Consider the following 19,564-nt stretch of genomic DNA (forward strand, 5'->3'; position numbering starts at 1 on the left):
GCATTGAATGTCAGAAAGCAATATTGTTTGTATCATCATTTGTCATACGTCGCGCGCTTGTTCTACAAAATAATTGCGAGACGTGTTGGCGAGGCCATTATATGAGAACGTTGTAAGTTAACATCCACATAAAGAACATCATTCCCAAAGAGCGCCTTGCATGACATAAAATATTGAGTAGACCCAAAGGTTGGTGCTGCATAAATATTTTATGATGCTTATTTATGACATAAATAACGGCAATTGGACTGAAACTGGAAATATGAAATATTGCGAGACTTTTTGGAAGAACGTAGCGTAGCAGTTTACTTTAAAGTAAATACATTTTATTTTATCATTATTTTTTCCTAAACGCCATGTTATATATTATATAAGTTTTGCATAGCTGGGCTCTGTCTTACATATGACATAGTGTCTCCTGACACGGATCGGACAATGCATTCGCATTCAGTACATGTCAATATTCTACGTCTAAAGGGGGAGAACATGGTTCTCGCAATCCCAGTGAGGTTGTCAGTGATGAAATTCACCATTTCGCATGATAGATAATACATAATGCCAAGGACAAGTAGTGCAATCATAAAATTAAGCAAAGATAATAAGCAATAAGATATCATTAAAAATCTGTACGTTCCAACAAGATTTACTTTACTATTACGAATAAACTCAGTAGTCATAAATAATAATTTAAAAAATAAAAGCTTGTAAAATAATAATTGTATGTAATTATTATTTTATAAGCTTTTACTTTTAAGCGTGTGATTATTGAAATTAATAATTATCATAATATTATTGAGTTTATGAAGCTTCTATTCGGTTCATTACCTCAGATTATAATAATATACGCGAGAAAAAATAAAATTCCTGCAAAATATATATGTTAATGTAGGAATATGTTGTAAGAAAACAACACTTATAATCGATAGAACCAACTGTAAAATAAACTGAAAACTCTGTTTGTTTTATTAATTAATAAATAACCATATTATCTGTAAATAAATTATGCATAATCAAAAATGAATAAGTTATATTGACAATTACAATAAACTACGAAATTGATAATACATACATAGAAATAAATATAATATAATTTTTCCTTAAAACAAGAAGATGATTTTCGATATAGTTTATAAATCTATTCTATTAATTGCAAATATCGTTTTTATTGAAAAATAATTTTACATTATAAAATATTTCAAATATGATTTTTATAAACATTTGTATTGCGTTTTCTTGCATCCAACATTATAATCTGAGATAACAAAGATGAATAAATAGGAGTCTTAATGTTCTTCTTTTGTTATTAATTTTGGGTAATGCTTCACGGAAAAAAGAAAGTAACTGTCATAACTAAAAATTGCATGTGGTAACTAAATGGCAAATATGGACATCTAAAATATATGTATCACAGCTAATGTCTTAGCTGTGATATCTATATTGTAGCAGCAATAGCAAACCATTTCACTGTGGTTTATAAATTTATACGGCAGCAAATATATTGTAACAAACCAATATTAGCTCTCTCTCTCTCTCTCTCTCTCTCTCTCTCTCTGCGATAGAAAAAAATCTTTTTTTCTGTGTTTCTGGATAAAAGTTAACTTTTCCTTTCTGAATAAAGGTAGTATCATAATTAAATATTCAATTAGTTCCATGTAAGTAACGATTCCTTTTTCGTTAAGTCGTTAGAATGAGGAAACATTGGTAATGCAATTAAATAAACGAGGTAAAGAGGACGACTTTTTCTCATCACACAACAGAACGAAGAAAGGTTTAGCTTTTCGTGACTGTCGTTCTACAAATGAAAAAACGTCCGAAAAATGTAGTTAATAATTCACATATTACGATCAGTCGATTTCGTTTATATGTACATTGATAATGTCTTAATGAACGTTTAATACGGGCAGCTTTCAGATGTTATCCGAACAAATTTTATTCACCGTGATGACCGAGATCTTAATTTTCAGATATTTTCGTCGAGATGAGTTACATGTTATCGATTAATTCTCTAATGTTTCTTGAAAACGAACACAAACCTTCGTTTAACTCTTCGTCAAATTATTTTAATACTAAAACAACATAATCAAAATATTAAAATAATATAAAAATATTTAATACGAAAATCTTGAAATAGTATTAATTGATATTTATTATATTGTATCTGATATTTGTGTTACACTGTATGTAAATATATTTAGAGTGATTATTAATTATTTTAGCTAGGTAAATACATTTATTCAGAAGCTAAACATCAACATTTTTTATCTTTCTGTAATTGGTTAATTGATCTAATTAACCTTTGTTGTTCTCTCTATATCAAAATGGACATCGACGTTCTGCATATAATATTCCAAATGAAATTAATTTGACAATTACAATTCACAAATATCATATTTCCAAAATCTTTATATTTTTCAAATGATAAAAAAAAAATTAGGAACAGACATTGATAATATCAAAGTACAAGTAAGACATCAAAATAAGACTTAACATTAGCTTTGCCAAACTATACATAAACGTAAAGAAAGAATTTATATTTTAGCTGAGCTCAGCATCACTACTGAGATTCTAAATGCTTATATTGAAATTTAACATCTTGCATATAATATTACAAATTTTTAAATTAATTCACAATTACAATTAGCAAATATTTTTCAAAATTTTATATTTTTCGAATAATAAAATTTAAATCGGAACAGACATTGACAATATTAAAATAAGAATGAAAATGTTTAAGTTAGCTTTGTTCAACTGTACGTAGACGTAAAGAAGGAATTTATATTTTAGCTGATTGCATTGAGATGATAAATAATGCATGTACTGAAATTTGTTGAAAATCACAGGGGGTTAGGGAAAGGGTAATAATTTTATATTTTGAACTCGTGCGTCATGCGCGTCGTTAGGAATATCACACCGCAGTTGCGAACGATAAATAATTTAATCTCGCACTCTCCCCTGGAATTTCGGGCCACTGAAATCCTGCGCAGTACCACGCACATTGCTAGACATACAAATAATACATGGTATAGATTTCGCGAAAGGGAATATTTAATGTGCGTCCCCATGGATATCTAGAATTTCGAACAAGTGCGATAACACCGATGAAAATACGAGGCAAAAAGCGTGGAAATGCGAGAAATACCAATCGGCTAGTATTACGTTGTTTTGACGTTGCACAATCACGCGATTATTAATACCAACCACTCTTCGGGTGACAGGGGAAGAATGATTCATCGAGGAGACACGATCGCGCAACGTACGACGCGTGTGGAATTACGTGATAAAGGTGAGAGTGCGCCTTGTCGTGCACATGCAATAGATATTTTCAGGCTCTCCTGGAACCTTTACACAATCAAGCTTCCGAGAAGTAGTTTTTCTAACACAAAAATAAGAACCTTGCGACATCAAGATTTTTATGTTTATTATTATATCGACATCATTATATCGAGATGATATCGCGAGAAACACACTGCATTTACTATTGTACTTACACCTATACACACCTTATTTGCTTATAATAAATTAAATTACGAGTTCGTTTGACGATAAAATCGAAAAAGAGGTGTCGGTCGATCGCATTCTTCTTAACATTCAATACGGAGTATCTCTCGGTAATAAAGTTTGGACTTAATATCTGATAAAAAGAAAGATAAGTTCTTCTTGAATTTAAATGAACGAGAAAGTTTTGTTATTTAATTGCATCTGCCCTTACCTATTGGAAAGTTAGTTAGTGAAAGGTCCTTCGTTTCCCAATCATTCCTAATATGAAACTGTCCTATCTTGATGCGTCTCAGTTGAGGAAAAGTCGACCGTTAGTTGATGAAGGAATCTATCTTAAGATTTAATTCGGATATTCGCTGTATTTTTACGTAATTTGCTACATTATCATACCGTTTTCATTAAGAATGTATTATACTAGCAGGTAAAAAAAACTATCGTTACTGCATTTCTTTTATCGTCCATTTTTTTTATGTATGTTTTGCCAATGTTTTCGCTGCGTCCAGTTAGCCCGCAAACAATGCGGGACTTAATAAAATATTTTTTCGACACTGCCGCGAATTTGTTCTGTCAAGCCAATACTAAAACAGTGTACTTTATTTCTTCCTACATTACTTCTTCTATCAAATTAAATCTTATAATACGTATTTACGAAAGTAATTGGACATTTGTCAATGATAAAAAATTATATTTTGAAGTAAATTTCATTGACAAAGAAAAATATAAATACTAAATATTAGTTCATTCAATATTAAACGATAAAATGCCAGTAGGTCGAGGTAATTTAAAATAATAATTATAATGTTTTATTGTTAATGTTATTGCAAATTAATATTTTGTACATAACATTTTGAAAATTCAGTTTTAATAATTAAAAAATAGCAGTAAAATTAATAGAATTTTGTACACTAATAAGAAATTTTAACATTTTATCACACATTAATATTTAATGTACAAGTTTTTCAAACTTGTTACCAATGGAAAATTTTAAATATAAAACATTAAAATTTCTGATTACTATGAAAGTTATGTTATACTGATATTTCATTATTTAATATCGAATGGATGAAAATTTGCTTTGTATATTTTATTGCACAAAATGTATCGTGTCTAAAATATAATTTTCTCATGATCATCAGTAAAAAATGATCCTTATTCAGTTATTTTTATGAATGTAAAATTTGATTTTATAGAAAAATAATATAAAAAGAAAAAGTGAAAAGATGTTTTAAAGAAACAGAAAAAATAGAATTTTATAATCCTTTCGTAAACCCCAATTAAACTTAAGCCGATAATTTCATTAAACATATTTATCATTACTAGAATAATATTGCACAAAATTCGTTTTTGCAATTTGCGGTTTAGTAAAACAATGCTTAAAAGAATTATATAAGTCTGACGAGAGAAACTTTCTTACTTAATCTAAAGAAAGCAGACTTTCCTTTTCAAATTAATATAGGTAAGCTACGATGGAAAATTAAGAACTTCGTAGTTCTTCTTGTTAATCTAATACATACAGTTTCAAAAATTAATTGACGATAGTATTAACAGATTAGAAGAGATATACAAAGATAAATATTGCATAAATCATAGGCATTATTGAATTGTAGCAGAAGGAATAAAAGGATGATTTTCAGACCAGATGAGAGATTTAATTCATTCGAGTGTGAGAAACGTAAGTCAAGATGTAAGCTTGTGGGAGAGACGAGGCAAGGCACGTTATTACTTCGGTTTCCGCTTATCGATAGGCTTTAATTTAACCGGCCTAACCGTCCAATTAACCTGCTTCCACTCCATATATAGTGCCAAGTAAAAATGTTCAGTCAGGGTCGTACGAGGTGACAGTAAGTGTACACTTACCCTGCCTGTCTGTCTTATCCCGTCTCGTCGCAGAGATCACTGTTCCACCTCCCTCGACGAGCGGCACAAAGAATCACAGTTCACGAGAAAAGATATGCACGACGGACGACGACGGCGACGGCGACGACACGTAGCTGCCCACGAGTGATCATCCGCGGGAGGGAATTTCTCTTTGTGTCTCCCTCTTTCAGACTCTGTCAAGTCGCTTCCGGAACTTCTCTAAGTATATCTCACTGTCCCGAAAGCTTCGGGCCGGAAAAGGATGCATTCACGACGAGGACGACGAGGACGACGACGATAATCAAGCCAAGTACACTCACACGTTTCGCGTTGCGCATGTGTATACATATATCTATCTATCTATCTATTTATCTATATTTATATATATCTCTGTATACGCATCTCAATGGAACTCACGTTTCTTCTTCTTTCTTTCTCTCTCTTTTTCTCCATCTATCCTCGTTAAACTCACACTGATTCGCTATAATCTCCGTTCGCTCTGGTCGCGTTGTTCTTTCTCACGATCCACTCTCCACTCTCTCGCTACGATTCTCTCTCCCTCTTTTTCCTTCTCTCTCTCTCTCTCTCTTTCTCTCTCTCTCTCTCTCTCTCTCTCTCTCTCTCTCTCTCTCTCTCTCTCACACACTCTCTGTAACTAGGATAAAATGATATGTATTCATTCGCAACGGCGGTCTCCGAAACTGCACGACTGTCTTCGCGTTTCGCACTTTCACTGGGCCGATCGAGAGTGTCTGATTTCACCCAGCCACCCCCCGTATCATTCGTTCGTCTCGTTGGTTGATTTTTCCGTCTTATGCTGGCTCTGCTCCGTTCCTCGCTCTATCCTCCTATCTTTCTCTCTTCCTGTCTTTCTCTCGACGGAGACCCCGTTGCACACCCCCTCGGACAATAACCCTTACTCACTACTATTTTTGCTTGCCTAAACTAATACGGATAATATACTCCCGGTGCACACGGCTAATATCTCTACACTCGCACGACTACCCCCGTGTGCGCTCTAACCCGAGTCATATTTTAAATACGACGACGCACGGGTGGCGGTGCGACCGTGGGGTTACACTCTCTGCCTCTCACGCTGCCGCCTCCCTCTTGCGCCCCGGTCGGCCGCGATGCACCCCTACCCTTTGAAGGTATCCCCACTACGGATACTGTTCGCCCTTGACGCGCCACCCCGCCGAACAGTGACGTCTCTCGAAGGTTTAACTTTAACCCCCCCATCGAGATGTGCGTGCCGCCTGCTTTTATTTCCTATCATTAAAGTAAAATATTATATAGACTCTTTCTCTTTGTTACTTTAATTTTATCCCTTAATCAAAAGGCACGGGATGCTCTTACGATTTTTATCCTTAGCTTTGTTGATTAAAATGGTGTGTAATACTGTAAAAATTGTAAATTTTCTAGGGAAGGTCTTGAAAACTCTCTCTCTCTCTCTTTCTCTCTCTCTCTCTCTACCTTTTTTTACATTTTATAATAAAATTGGGAAGAGGAAAAAGAACAGGATTGATACATCATTAGAGTTAATAAATATTATTCTAATTAATATAATATAATTTTGAAATATTAATTTTAATTATCTAAGGATACTAAAAAACCGCGATACTATAAAGACAAAGTTATCATCAAATTTCCCGTACTTTTCTATTAAGTTCAGTCGACTCTATCGTAGCCACCTGGGTTTCTCCGCGCGATCGAGACGCCCCTAATATACCCCTTATTCCCCGTTCGGAAAATCGCAGTGACGGAATTCTGCCACAAAGTCCTGCTCCGTGCCGCTAGAATATTTCCACGAATATTTTCCAATCTTTACGTGTTTCACGAAACAGTACAAGTCCACTATAAAACTTGACTGTTTACTTTTAATGAACCTACAGTATATTGCACAAAGAAAGTGTGCTATGTTACACTCTTTCCAAGGTTTATTTAGTGAAATATTTCTCGGTATTGCAATATTGCATATCTCGGTGGCGCGATGACCCCGTTACTTGCGACGCCCTTGAAATTATGACAACCCACCGCTGCAGGGGCAGAGGACAGTAACGTAGTCGGAGTATCGCTTTACAAAGAATTATAATTAAATAAGTGATATTTACGTCCCCGTGAAATTGTGGGCGTAAGTTAATGAACGTACACAAGAGACATAATTTAGCAGCGCCAAATTTATTATGCAAGCAATATGGAACATGTGTATTGTAATTCATAAATTATAATTATTCGTGACATCCGATACATCGCGTGGAATGTAACAAATTAATATTAATATGTATGTACTTTCTAAAACTTTTAGAATGAATTGTCACTCTAAACAGAATCAATCTCACTCTTAAAGATTAAAAATGGAGTCATTCTTTTTCAAGATCGGCTCAATTTTTACCCTTCAGAGTGAGATTTCATTCAAAAAGTAAATGCAAACGAATCCGACAGAGTTACTTATGTATTTCTATATTATTGAGAAGAGCGTTGCGCTATGTTCCTTCAATTAGCACCGAGTCGAATGAGCCGTCAAAATTCAGCCCTTATTAATGCCGGGGGTTCGCGGAAATTTGTAAGTGCCGTGTTTCATACAGTTTTTGCGGTTGTTACTACATCGTCAAGTTGCTTTTCTCCAACCACATTCGGTCCTTCCCCACCTTAGTCGGTCGATCGACGATAACGTCGGCATTGTTGTTATACGTCACTGACCGTCACTTACCCCTGCTAGGAATTATACCCTTTCTCCTTCCGCCGTCTTCCCTACCTTTCGCGCGCTCCTCATTTTCCCTTCACCCCCTCTTTCAAACGGGGCTCAATGGCCGCAGACTACTTATGGTATCTAAACGCCTGATGCTTAGGGCAATGTGTCTGACACTGCCCAATAGGTGAATGGACAGAAGCCGTCTCTATCCCGCGGCAAGCGCCACATCTCACTAAATCGTGCATATCGAAACCGTTGCAGGGGCGGTCGCGCGCGTCACGTAACAGTTGCAGGGTGCTACGAAATTAGGAGAGTTTGTACCCCCTGTACGAATTCAAGCTCGATCGAGCTACCGATTCTCCAGAATCTATCGTCGATCTCTATGTTATATCACGCCGTCGCAGTAATGCACCGCATAACTCTAGCTGCAGGTCGCAGACCGCGGAAGGTAATTTTAGAATGAAGCTAACAACGCTTTCATATGCAGTTGATATACCGTCTTCATAAACATTAATCAACATTCTGCTCCGCTTTCTATTTGTCTCTTTGATACATTAGTTTTAACTAATATTTATGACAACAATTTCACGGATATTAACGTGCTAGAGTTAGAAAAAGCTATTACTATCCTTGGAGAAACAATCTCGAAACATAGCAAGCGACTCTCCTGGTGACTCCGAAGCCACTCGAGCTAGTACGTTTACGATCGCGGAAATTGTACGTTACCGGAAGTCACATATTTCCAAGTGTAAAGCGAGAAAGAGAGAAAAAGAGGGAAAGAAGGGGCGCAAGGGAGGGAATAGCATCGAGGCAGCTTACCCCTTCCGTATCCCTTGGCCGCGAGCTTTCATGAGCTACTCCCCACTCAGGGGTTCGTTTCCCTACCCGGCGACCGAGGGATTCTCCTATTGACGTACCAGTCCTCTCTGACCCAACCCCGTGAACCCCTCGCCCACATCTATCCCCACGCGCACCACCACCATCCCTCTAGCCCTCTATAGCATGGTCTGACGTAACGCGACGTTACGTCAGACCACCCTCGCAACCCGCTGCTGCAACGGGTAGTCTCCGGACACTCGCACTCTCGCACCCTCTCTCTCTCTCTCTCTCTCTCTCTCTCTCTCTCTCTCTCTTCCCCCTCTCTCTCCTTTTCCATCTCTTTCTCCCTCATGATTTCTACACGATGGCATTTCTTACCGCTACGACACGGTACTTCTTTATAATCACAAATTTCGCTTTGGCAAAAATCACCTACGCGCGTAGGATACGATAAAAAAGGTATTAGATAGGCGGCAAGGGAACGAGAAAAGAGTCTTTCGCCATGTGGCGCCATGGGAGTTCCTTTATACGGATCGATTTAAAACCCCTGTCCTTCGTCTTTTTTTTTCTCTCGTTGTTTTATTTTATGATAATTTTACTTTTATGAGGAAAAAACATTCAATATTCCGCGGCAAAAACTTATTATTCTGTTATAATTTAAATCGTGATTCCGCACCTTTACACTACCCCCGTAATTCTAGATAGAAGCCTGGCTTCCAAGGGATTTGCTCACTGGCCTATGTATGGTTAGAGGTGACAATGATAGTAAGCTAAAAGAAAGAGGAAGTTAGAGGGTGGGAAAAAGAGAGAGAATTCTAGGAAATGGTGTTATTCCGCGTAGGCCAGATATAGAAGAGTCGATTTTACGTTAATCAATTCTTAGAATGATCTTAGGAAAATATGCAATAAAAATCTGATGACATAATATTCTACAAAATATATTTCCCGTTGAATGCTTTTTCTGAATGTTTCTCGTTTATAATATTTTTTCTACTTTCCATTAAAATATATTTCCAAGATTTTCATATTTAATCTTAAATCGGTATTATTGTTATTCTAAGATTTTCATATTTGTGATATTCACAGTCCATTCTTATGTTAAGATTCTCTTAAGTAATGTCTTAATTAAGATGCTAATATAGCTCTATGAGCAATATTCATAATCGACCAATATTCATTCTTATTTTAAGATCGTCTTAAGTAATGTTTTAAAATGCTAATATAACCTTCTGATTGGTTCAAGATATCTTAAAACTGTATATTTATTAAGACGATTCTAAGGGCGGTATTCATATATAGTCGATTCTTATTTCAAGATCGTTTTAAGTAATGTCTTAAGATGCTAATGCGGCCCTCTGACCGGTTCGTGACATCTCAAGATTGAATTTAAGACGCGATCTTATAATATAAGAATAGACTATGAATACCGGTCTAAGATTCGACCATGAATATTGCCCTGTGATTCGTTAATGGTTCTTAAGACTGTAAAAACAATCTTAAGAATTGACTATGAATACTGGCATAAAATTCTTAAGGTATATAATCTTTGTAAAAAATATATTTACATAATCACTTCTGGTATTACGCTATTACTTGTTATCAATTTCTCCGGAAAAATTATATCCCGCAGAACATAAATTAATGATAACAATATTACACCAATATTATAATTTTCCCCAATTCAACAACATAATTTGTATCCTTTAAGATAAAAAAAATACAAAAGATTCGATTCTTTTAATTCTATATGTACCTATAAACTATAAACAATGCGTCTCCCTCAGATTTTTAATTATTATATATATAAGAATTTAAAATTATAATCTTAAATTCTCTCTAACGCCATCTCTCTCTCTCTCTCTCTCTCTCTCTCTCTCTCTCTCTCATTAAAAATAAAAAATATCAATTCAAAAATACAGATACAAATATATCACTTAAAATTATGCACAAATAATATGAATCGGAGTTATTAAGCAATAATAATTAATCGTTACTAATATGCATTAATATTTTAGTGCATTTCACATTGCCGTAACTTTTTATAGTAAACGTCTCAAGGTAGTCCAGCAATATGTCGTTCACTGTTTCGAATAATTCAAATAATTGTACGGGAAGCATCGATAAACTTACGGATTTCTGATAAATCTGTAACACAATTCGTCTGTGAGAAGAAAACAATACAGCAGTGCAGCACAATGCAATACTTCTTAACGTAAACACGCGCATTATAACAATTCGCGATCAACAATGCCCGAAATGAAAGATAATCTCGCGGGAGAACTGTTTGAAGTTAGCCGTAAAAGCAAAAATCGTAATAGTCATGTCGGTAGTGTCATCTGACATCGCGAGCGCGAAACTTTTCAAAGCGCTTAGTCAATAACATAGGGATTTCTAATTGTTGATTTGTTTAGTATACATATACAAAGAAAAATAGAACAAAAATTGTGGATATAATCGGGGAACGGAACCAAAACGTACCTTTGAATATTTAATTTTGAGTTTCTTAAAATTCAACAACTTTTATTTCCATATAGTAGGAGATGCGAAATTCAAATTTTTGTTAAGGATTATAAACATTTATTAACATGCACAAAAAAATTAAATTCATATGTAATAAATAAATTAAAACATTCAAATCCAGCGATTTATATCCATTAGGACACATAAAAAGTGGATATGTTGTGTAATTTATATTCACTTTTTCAGAGGGCAGTAGTGCGCGAGGGCATTTTACGGTTACAAGAAAAAGACTCTTATATCTTTTCTCCGGTTTCTCTCTGCTTGCACTTTCTGCATTCAAGTTTTTTTATACTCTATCATGCTCTTTCTCTCTCTTCAGCGATCGAGTATATGTCCGTCTCATCTCAGGCGCGAAAAGTACTTGAGCCGCTTGAGGTTGGAAGTGCAAGCAAAACAAACGGATCCAAGGATGAAAAGAGAGTTTAAATACGTTACGATCATATGAAAAAGGAAAACAATATGTCTTGAGCACTGATTGAGAATAGATGACAAGAAAACTCACTGGTATGGATAATTTTGTATCTTTTCTTTTGCGCGGAATTTAATCCTATGTGTATGTGTGCATGTAATTTTGATTAGACGGATTTAAATTTTGCGAATAAGGAACTTACTCCAGCTGTGCTTATTTACATTTTGTTAAAGAAATATATCGCATGAAATTAGAATATTTGCAAGATCATAATTTTTGCAAATTAAAAAACTCATTGCTTTCATAATCTAATAATCTTTGCTACTTTGGTTTATTTGTTTTAAATATCTTGATTTATATATGTATAGTTTCTCTAGTATATATCTTTCACTGTTAGGTAAAAATAATGTTAAGCTATTGTAACATTTATAAATTCATTGTATTTTCTTATTTAAGAACAGATTTATCATGGACGAGGTTGCAGATAATTTTGCATGGACTCGCCAGCTTGAGTGTCCACTGACAGTATACAATGAATCGATGAAGAAAATGTTTGTTCATTTTATATATATACATATCTGTTTATTGGATCTCTTGCTATTTATTGTTTTGTCTAACTTTTCTTTTTCATCAGATTATGCAAAGGAGTACTAGAGCTCCTGTGGGAGGACATTTCCAATTCTGCGTTTCCTATAGCTGAAGCATGTAAAATAAGAAAGAACATTTTGCTGTACAAACTGAAGCATGGATTAACTGATTCTGCAATTTCATCTGCAAGACATTTGGATCAGTTGAAAGTACAAAATAATGCACTGAAACAACAGATATCCACACTGGAAGAAGAATATGAAGAACAGGATTACACTGTCAGGCAAAAAAGTAAGATGACAAGCATGCATTAATCTCGAGAATATTTCAATGCAATTTTAATAAATATCATGAAATTGTTAGTGCAACGGTTAAAGGATATAAAAAGCAAATGTTCGCTGATCAGCAGGAAAAAGGATTTGCTTAAACTGAAACACAGTGAAACCAGTAAGCAAGTGAAAGATTGCGATGACATGAGACGAGTATGCCAGCATTTAATGCCAAGCACTTCTAAGGACATAGATCAACAGAGATTGAGGGAGAATTTGGATATAATAGTAGACTTGCGTCGTTCAGCCATAGATAAGAAACAAGTCAGTTTTTTTTTACAGACTATCATATAAAATAATATTCATGTATAAAATAATACTGAGAATAACATTTTCTAATAACAGATATGGATAAAGGTATCAAACTCTCTTAGTAGTATTGATGTGCACACACTATGGACACACTTGTATCAAATGCTGTCGCAAGATTTGAACATATTAATGAAATTGGAAACCAAGAATGACTTTGACAATTTAAATGTAGTAGGCGAAAGTATAGATATTGGTATTGCAAGAGCATCTGGTCAATATATATGCATGATATCAAAACGCATATTGTCTAATACTAAAATTAACATGTACCAACAACGTTTAATGGAATTTATAGATTTAATAGAGGTAGCGTGAAAATATTTTAAAATTTATATTAAATTATAAAAAAATATATAATTAGCAGAGAACTTGAGAGACAATTAATGCACACCTTGTCTTGCAGTTATTATCACATGAAGATGTAAGCGCGTGGTTAGTTTTAAAGTTGGAGGTAAAAAAATTAAAAGCCGAACAGGCTTACCTGCAAAACGAAATTCAGCAATTGAAGAACATTATTCAGGAAAATTCCTTGCTCAATCTCGATATAGCTCGATTAACGGCTGACATAGAGACGATTGACGCACAGATGGTATGTATTAACATATTTTATACTTTACATTTTCATAATACTGATATCGAGCATTGCAGAACAAATATATAAAGGACATTCAGCAATCCATAGCAATTTTAAACTCTACGCCGACGCTCATATTTAAAGGAAAAGAGAAGCTACAATATGAATTGCAGAGGATAGTAGGCTTACAGGCTGACAATTACGACGCAAATTGTGTAAATAATGCATTGGATATCGAATTGGATATGTTTTACAATATCTTGGATCTTAATGCTTTACGAAAAGTAATGTTGAAGGGAGATGTGGGGCTATACAGGTTTAATAATCTTCTTATATTAAACACATCTTATGTTAAATTTCTCGTTAGTTATTGTAGAATTATCATACCAATTTTCTTAATAGACACGCAGTCTGTGGACTCGACAAAGCCTCCATCACGACGATCAATCCGCAACACTCGAGGATCAAGCCTTACTTCCCGACAATACAAATGTCATTATATTCTCTCATAGAATGCTATAAAAACGTAACTGCCAACATAGTTTACACGAAGCTACACAATTCAACTTCAACGGAGGAGATTGAGTACACAGATAAGTTAATGTCGCCACAAGAAAAATGTAATTATAATAGTCTGGAAATGCTGAACCTCGCTAAAGTCGCTTGCGATCAGACACACGAAGAGATCAAACACTTTAACGCAGTTCTAAGTGCTTGGTAAGTTAATTCGTGGAAATATTAATATAATTTGATGCAGTAATATTAACTATAAATATGTTTTAGGACAAATCAAAACGTACAAGAAGTAATGGCACTCGACGAAACGACCATAGACGGCTTGTCTTTTAAAGATTGGTTGCAGCGTTACAATTTGTTATTATACATGATACACACACATAAAAATAGCAAATGATTCATATATCTATACTGTAGTCTTTCGCCATTCATCTTTATATATTCTATATGATATTATTCATGTGTCTGCAGAATTTTTGCATATATATATTTTTTTTAAATTATTTTTTTATACGAATTGTACAAGGATAATAATTTAGAGTACACGGGCATAGTAAATAGACTTATATTTTTCGCAAAAATACATCACGTAATATACACGTTAACCAATTTTATGATTAATAAATTTCGATTACAGTACAACGAATTTTTCTGATGTAAGAGCACTTGAAATTTTCACATATCGCTGCCTATCGAGGTTGGCGGCGCACGCCCGTAATTCGCTTTTGGCATCCCATCTCGGCGAGTCACTTGCAACAAAACAACTTCAAGTTCTCGGCCGAGTAAGAGAAAAAAAATTTATTAGAACGTCCATGTATTTCTTCTTTGTACCACACGCGCGCATTTAGCATTTTTCATCGCTCCAGCGATTGTATATTGAACGATATCTAACAAAAAATCAGCCGTCAACGGCTCCATACTTTTCAGCTAAAATATTTTCAACGAAATTCTCAAATTTTATGTAGTTGTAGATAATCTCTTGTGAATGCTCTTGTATGGTACATGCATTAATTATTGCAGATCACACACATAACAGATCACGGTCGAAGAGCTTGTTATCAATGCAACTCGAATTAAATTTTTTTTAGAATCATTTCTCTTCTATCATTGATGAAAAATGGCACCAATAAACATGTTAAAGTATACTTTTTTGTCGTTTGCGAGAGATAGAAAAATGGATTAAGAACCAGAAGAGTTCTCCATTTGGGAACAAATTCTTCAATTATGGTTGTTGCAATTTACATTACTTGAATTTACATGACAAGACTCAAGAACGTTCAAACGAGAAGGGCAGTAATTACAATTGGGAACAGGGTCCCAAGAAGTCGAAAATTCAAGACGCTCTCTTGACTTTTCTTTTTCCTTATGTACGTAAGCCGCTATAAGGGTCATGCACCCTAATGTGCGATTTTATACAGCTTCCGCTTCATACATATATATGTGTGTGTGTATGTGTGTGTGTGTGCGCGTGTGCGTGTGTGTGTGTGTGTGTGTGTGCACATGTGATTTATATAAATTAGCCCCTGAACTTGAATCATTTTTTTTTTAATTTTTAATTGCCTCGAAGTGTGGCACGACCGTCGCACTCCTCGGACTCCTCTTTAGTAGTATATAAAACTAGCCTATCTATGTACAAGACGCTATGTATTACATACAAGACGCTATGTATTACATACAAGACGCGCGCGAAGCGAGCGAGATAGGTAGCTTAATGATTGTCGCGATTAGTCGACTTCAGCTTCGGGAAGAACGTAAAAATTTGACACACAATACAATAGTAACTAGTAAACAGTAATTAAAAGCAGAGGGTTGAACAACAGGCCTTTATCTACATATTTTTCTTCATCTGTAATTTTACGTCTGAAAAATAGACGAATTAAAAAAATTTCACGAAACTACAATTTCTGAATCTTCTTAATATATACTCGAGATAATCTAATTTTGCAAGTATCGACTAATCCTTTTTAATTCGTTCATTTTTTTATTTCATTTTGAATTTTGACAATCGCAATCTTATCCGATACCGAATAATGACATCGTTCATTTAAATCCATTAATCCGAATTTTTTTCGGAAATAGCTCGGCTATCGAGCGGAAGGAGATTCGCAATATTCAACCCTTTTCAACTGAAGGAGCTGACGATTACGAACGCGAAATCCTCGCACGCTTCCCGCGCACGTTAAATAGTACAACCGAGACAACGAGCATCCGCAACAAGCATCGGCATATCCACAATGTGGAAAGCGTTGCGACGCCGGGACCGGACGTCGGCGGCTGCTGGGCCCGCGAAAGAAAGGGGATGTCGAGAGTCCCTCTCGCGAGTCGACGTATGCACGATCACAGAAGTCGGTTACTGGCATTTCTAACCGATGCTTTTGAGCTTTAAGTATTGAGCAAAAGGCACGCCTATCTTCAAAAGGCACATTGGCGCAATCGTATCCTTTCTACTCCCGCTAATGAATGAATGTTTGAGGAGGGTATTCATAGTCGAATCTTATATTTAAGATCGTCTTAAGTACAGTCATCAAAGAGCCATATTAGCATCTTAAGACATTACTTCAAATAAGAATGGAATATGAATACCGCCCTGAGACTTGAACAATCAAGTCGATACTTCCGCAAATCAATTAGAATAGACTAGATCGCTATTCATAGTCCGTTCTTATTTTAAGACCATCTTAGGCAATGTCTTAATGTTAATAGAGCTCTCTAATTATGACATTTTAAGATTGTATTTAAAATAGTCTCAAATATTGACTATAAATATCGGTCACAGAGCGGTATTAACATCTTAAGAGATTACTTAAGTCGATCTCGAAATAAGAACCTACTATGAATCACTGATTCATTGGAGCGAGCCAATTTTAAGATTTTTTCGATTTTCTATGTAATCGTAGAATGCAAATTTTCTATATAATAATAAAATAATATAAACTCATTAATTACAATTATAAAACTTATCTTTTCTTGAGGAATCATAATAAATATTGACAATAACATGCGTGGTTTTATGAAACGTTTAATCAAGTTTATGATTTTCATCTATTCTTCGCTCCTGAACGTTCTTTCGCGTTTTTACATAATCAAGAAATCTCGAAGTCCGCGACTCGATCGGCTAAGGTTACCGATTCCATGCATGTTTCTAAATGGCGAGTCATCGAAATGCAAACGAAAAGATTTCTCGGTTAATTGCGTAACAGTATCGCGCCAAATTGCTATTGTAATTTATCGTTATTTACATCCGCATAATTTCTTTATGTAACATGTAAGGTCATGCTGCCAGCTAGCGAATTTTCGAGAGATTAGGAACGTGTGATCGTGAAGCTTTGACTAAGTTTATTTTTATCGGACCTAATGGAACATTTTTTTGTATCGCATCGTATGGAAAATAGAATAAAAAATAATTTCCAATTGCTAAATTGACCAATAAGGAATGTCGTCGCAGTGATTCCCTCGCCACAGAATCACCGAATACCCAGGAATAAATAATTCTTTTTATTTATAATTTGAACCGGTTCTTCCTCTTATCTTCTTCCGCTATCTTCTACTTAATTATTCGTGATTTTGCCGAAGCAATGGACTGCTGATAATTCACGAATATCATTAAAAGCAAGCCAGAGAAGGATAATCTATCGCAGTATGCTCTGTAAAGGTCATCTCTTTGAAGATTCACGGAGATTACATTTTGCAATTTGATCTATATCATTTTCAAAATAACTCTTTTTTTTCTACAATTGTGATTTCAGCCATCCAAAGTTAGTTCGCAAACTAGTCACCTAATAAGAATCATTTACTTGGCAAGTGGCGTAAATTATCGTTAAGGTCGCTAAAAACGCACAATTATTTATATCTAAATGTTTCGTATAAAACCCGATTTAAAAACTACTCGTTTTTCCCCAGCTCCGTTCACAATGCGGGAGTACCAGGATACGATTCGCCTAAGCATCCTTCTGCATCAGTCGCCGGATTATGGTCGCGCGCGACTGTCCGGATCTAGCTGGAAAACCATCGCGCTAGTGTAGTATCGTATCGTCGATGAAGTACGTCAACGTATGCTGTATACGTACCGCGAGCCAAATACGTGCGACGTAATTTTGTACTCTTTCTTTTTCGATAGATGCGTCGATCTCGGTAGAGTCTTCAACCCTTTGTATTTAGATAATACAACAAATTAAAGATAAAGAAAGAGAGGGAAGAAGACCCTAATCTTTCGGCGATTTCGCGGAAGAAAAAGAAAAATAACGTCGTGGCGAGAGAAGATCGACTAGGCTATGCGCTCGCTCGAGGGTCACTCGACTTTTATTGCGAACGGTTTTCGGAGGTTGAGCTCCGTCGCTAGGCTTTCGCCTTTCACGTAATAATCGGCAGCATCCCTTCTCCTGGGCGAGGAGCCGTTTGCGAAACCGTTGACGGCGCCGTTCGCGACACCATTTGCGATGCCATTCGCATGCTTGCCTTTCGATTGATGATTGTCCTTAGCGACGCCGTTCGTCATCGCCGCCCTATTCGGTTTCCTGGGTTTACTTTCTTGGTAGCTTTGCTGATAGAACTCTTTGAACAAGAAGAAGAACATCACAGCGTGCAGGCCGATCCACCAGACGAACGCTTTTGGATAATTGCACTCGATGAAGAGCAACTGGAAGGCGTGAACCATGATGGCGATGAATTGCAGCATCTGGAAAGCGGTCAAGTACTTCTTCCACCAGAGGTACGGCTGCACCATTGGGCCCATCGCTGCCAGAAGATAATACGTGTACATCACGATGTGGACGAAGGTGTTCAACAAACCGAAGAAGGTCGAGTGGCCGCCTGAAAGAATTGATGACCATCAACAGAAATTAGTACGAAATTGTATTCGTAATTTATTCGTTTTTAAATCGAAGTTGTTTTTACTTAAAAATAGCAACAAATACTGCACTCTCAAAATTATTTGTGAATAATTAAAAAAAATATGAATCATCAAAAGTATATATATACAATAGTATTAACCCTCAACTACATGAGTGGGTCATTTGGACTCGGATGAAAATTTTAGTCGGTCGCTATTTTTGTATTTACATTGCAGAATTGAAGTGAAGTAAAAAAACTGGGATTCTTTCTCTGTCGATCGCCATAATGCAATTATTTCATTATTGTCTTGACGCTAATTGTGATGCAATAAAAGTTTGGCTTGTGTGATTTGAATCCGTTAAATGTAAATTCGTCAAATTTTTGCCAAAAGTAAAAAATTTGTTTTTAAGGAGTGCCTCTTTATTAGTGCTATATTCAAGTATATGTGTTGTCTTCTTATAATTAAAACATATATTCATTGTCAAAAAAAGCATGAGAGAAGCATCGCGAAACGATCGCTCTATTTTCTCGGAGTTATAAAATCGTGAGTAAATAATGTCGAAATCATTATATATTTAATATAAAATATTTTCATGGCATTTTTTTTTAAAGAAAAAAAT

At 35.3% G+C, this 19,564-nt stretch overlaps 3 protein-coding genes across 7 annotated transcripts in view; 1 reads left to right on the forward strand and 2 right to left on the reverse strand.

Moving 5' to 3' along the window:
- Positions 1 to 5,937, reverse strand: part of LOC108749020 (cationic amino acid transporter 2) — a 99,681-nt gene extending 93,744 nt beyond the window's left edge. The window contains exon 1 of the mRNA XM_018487513.1: positions 5,356 to 5,937. The gene's annotated coding sequence lies outside the window, so the exon portion shown is untranslated. The remainder of the gene's footprint in view (positions 1 to 5,355) is intronic.
- Positions 5,938 to 11,721: 5,784 nt separating this feature from the next.
- Positions 11,722 to 15,605, forward strand: LOC108750043. Of its 2 annotated transcripts, none has more exons than XM_018489248.1 (9): positions 11,722 to 11,890; positions 12,252 to 12,346; positions 12,430 to 12,674; positions 12,747 to 12,976; positions 13,058 to 13,330; positions 13,428 to 13,613; positions 13,673 to 13,914; positions 14,001 to 14,315; positions 14,382 to 15,605. In XM_018489248.1, exons 2-9 carry the CDS (start codon positions 12,264 to 12,266, stop codon positions 14,509 to 14,511), a joined length of 1,704 nt encoding a protein of 567 aa, XP_018344750.1. In that variant the 5' UTR covers positions 11,722 to 11,890; positions 12,252 to 12,263; the 3' UTR covers positions 14,512 to 15,605. The 2 variants fall into 2 exon arrangements, with proteins under 2 accessions (XP_018344750.1, XP_018344741.1); XM_018489239.1 differs by having other exon boundaries at positions 12,257 to 12,346.
- A 1,805-nt stretch (positions 15,606 to 17,410) lies between these two features.
- LOC108750052 (elongation of very long chain fatty acids protein AAEL008004-like) overlaps positions 17,411 to 19,564 on the reverse strand; it is a 60,716-nt gene continuing 58,562 nt past the window's right edge. For all 4 annotated transcript variants that reach the window (XM_018489270.1, XM_018489262.1, XM_018489279.1 and 1 more), the window contains one exon: positions 17,411 to 18,923. In XM_018489270.1, the coding sequence (XP_018344772.1) occupies positions 18,403 to 18,923 (521 nt within the window). In that variant the 3' untranslated portion in view covers positions 17,411 to 18,402. The remainder of the gene's footprint in view (positions 18,924 to 19,564) is intronic.

Source organism: Trachymyrmex septentrionalis, unplaced genomic scaffold, assembly GCF_001594115.1.
Source record: "Trachymyrmex septentrionalis isolate Tsep2-gDNA-1 unplaced genomic scaffold, Tsep1.0 scaffold11, whole genome shotgun sequence".
NCBI classification, from domain to species: domain Eukaryota; kingdom Metazoa; phylum Arthropoda; class Insecta; order Hymenoptera; family Formicidae; genus Trachymyrmex; species Trachymyrmex septentrionalis.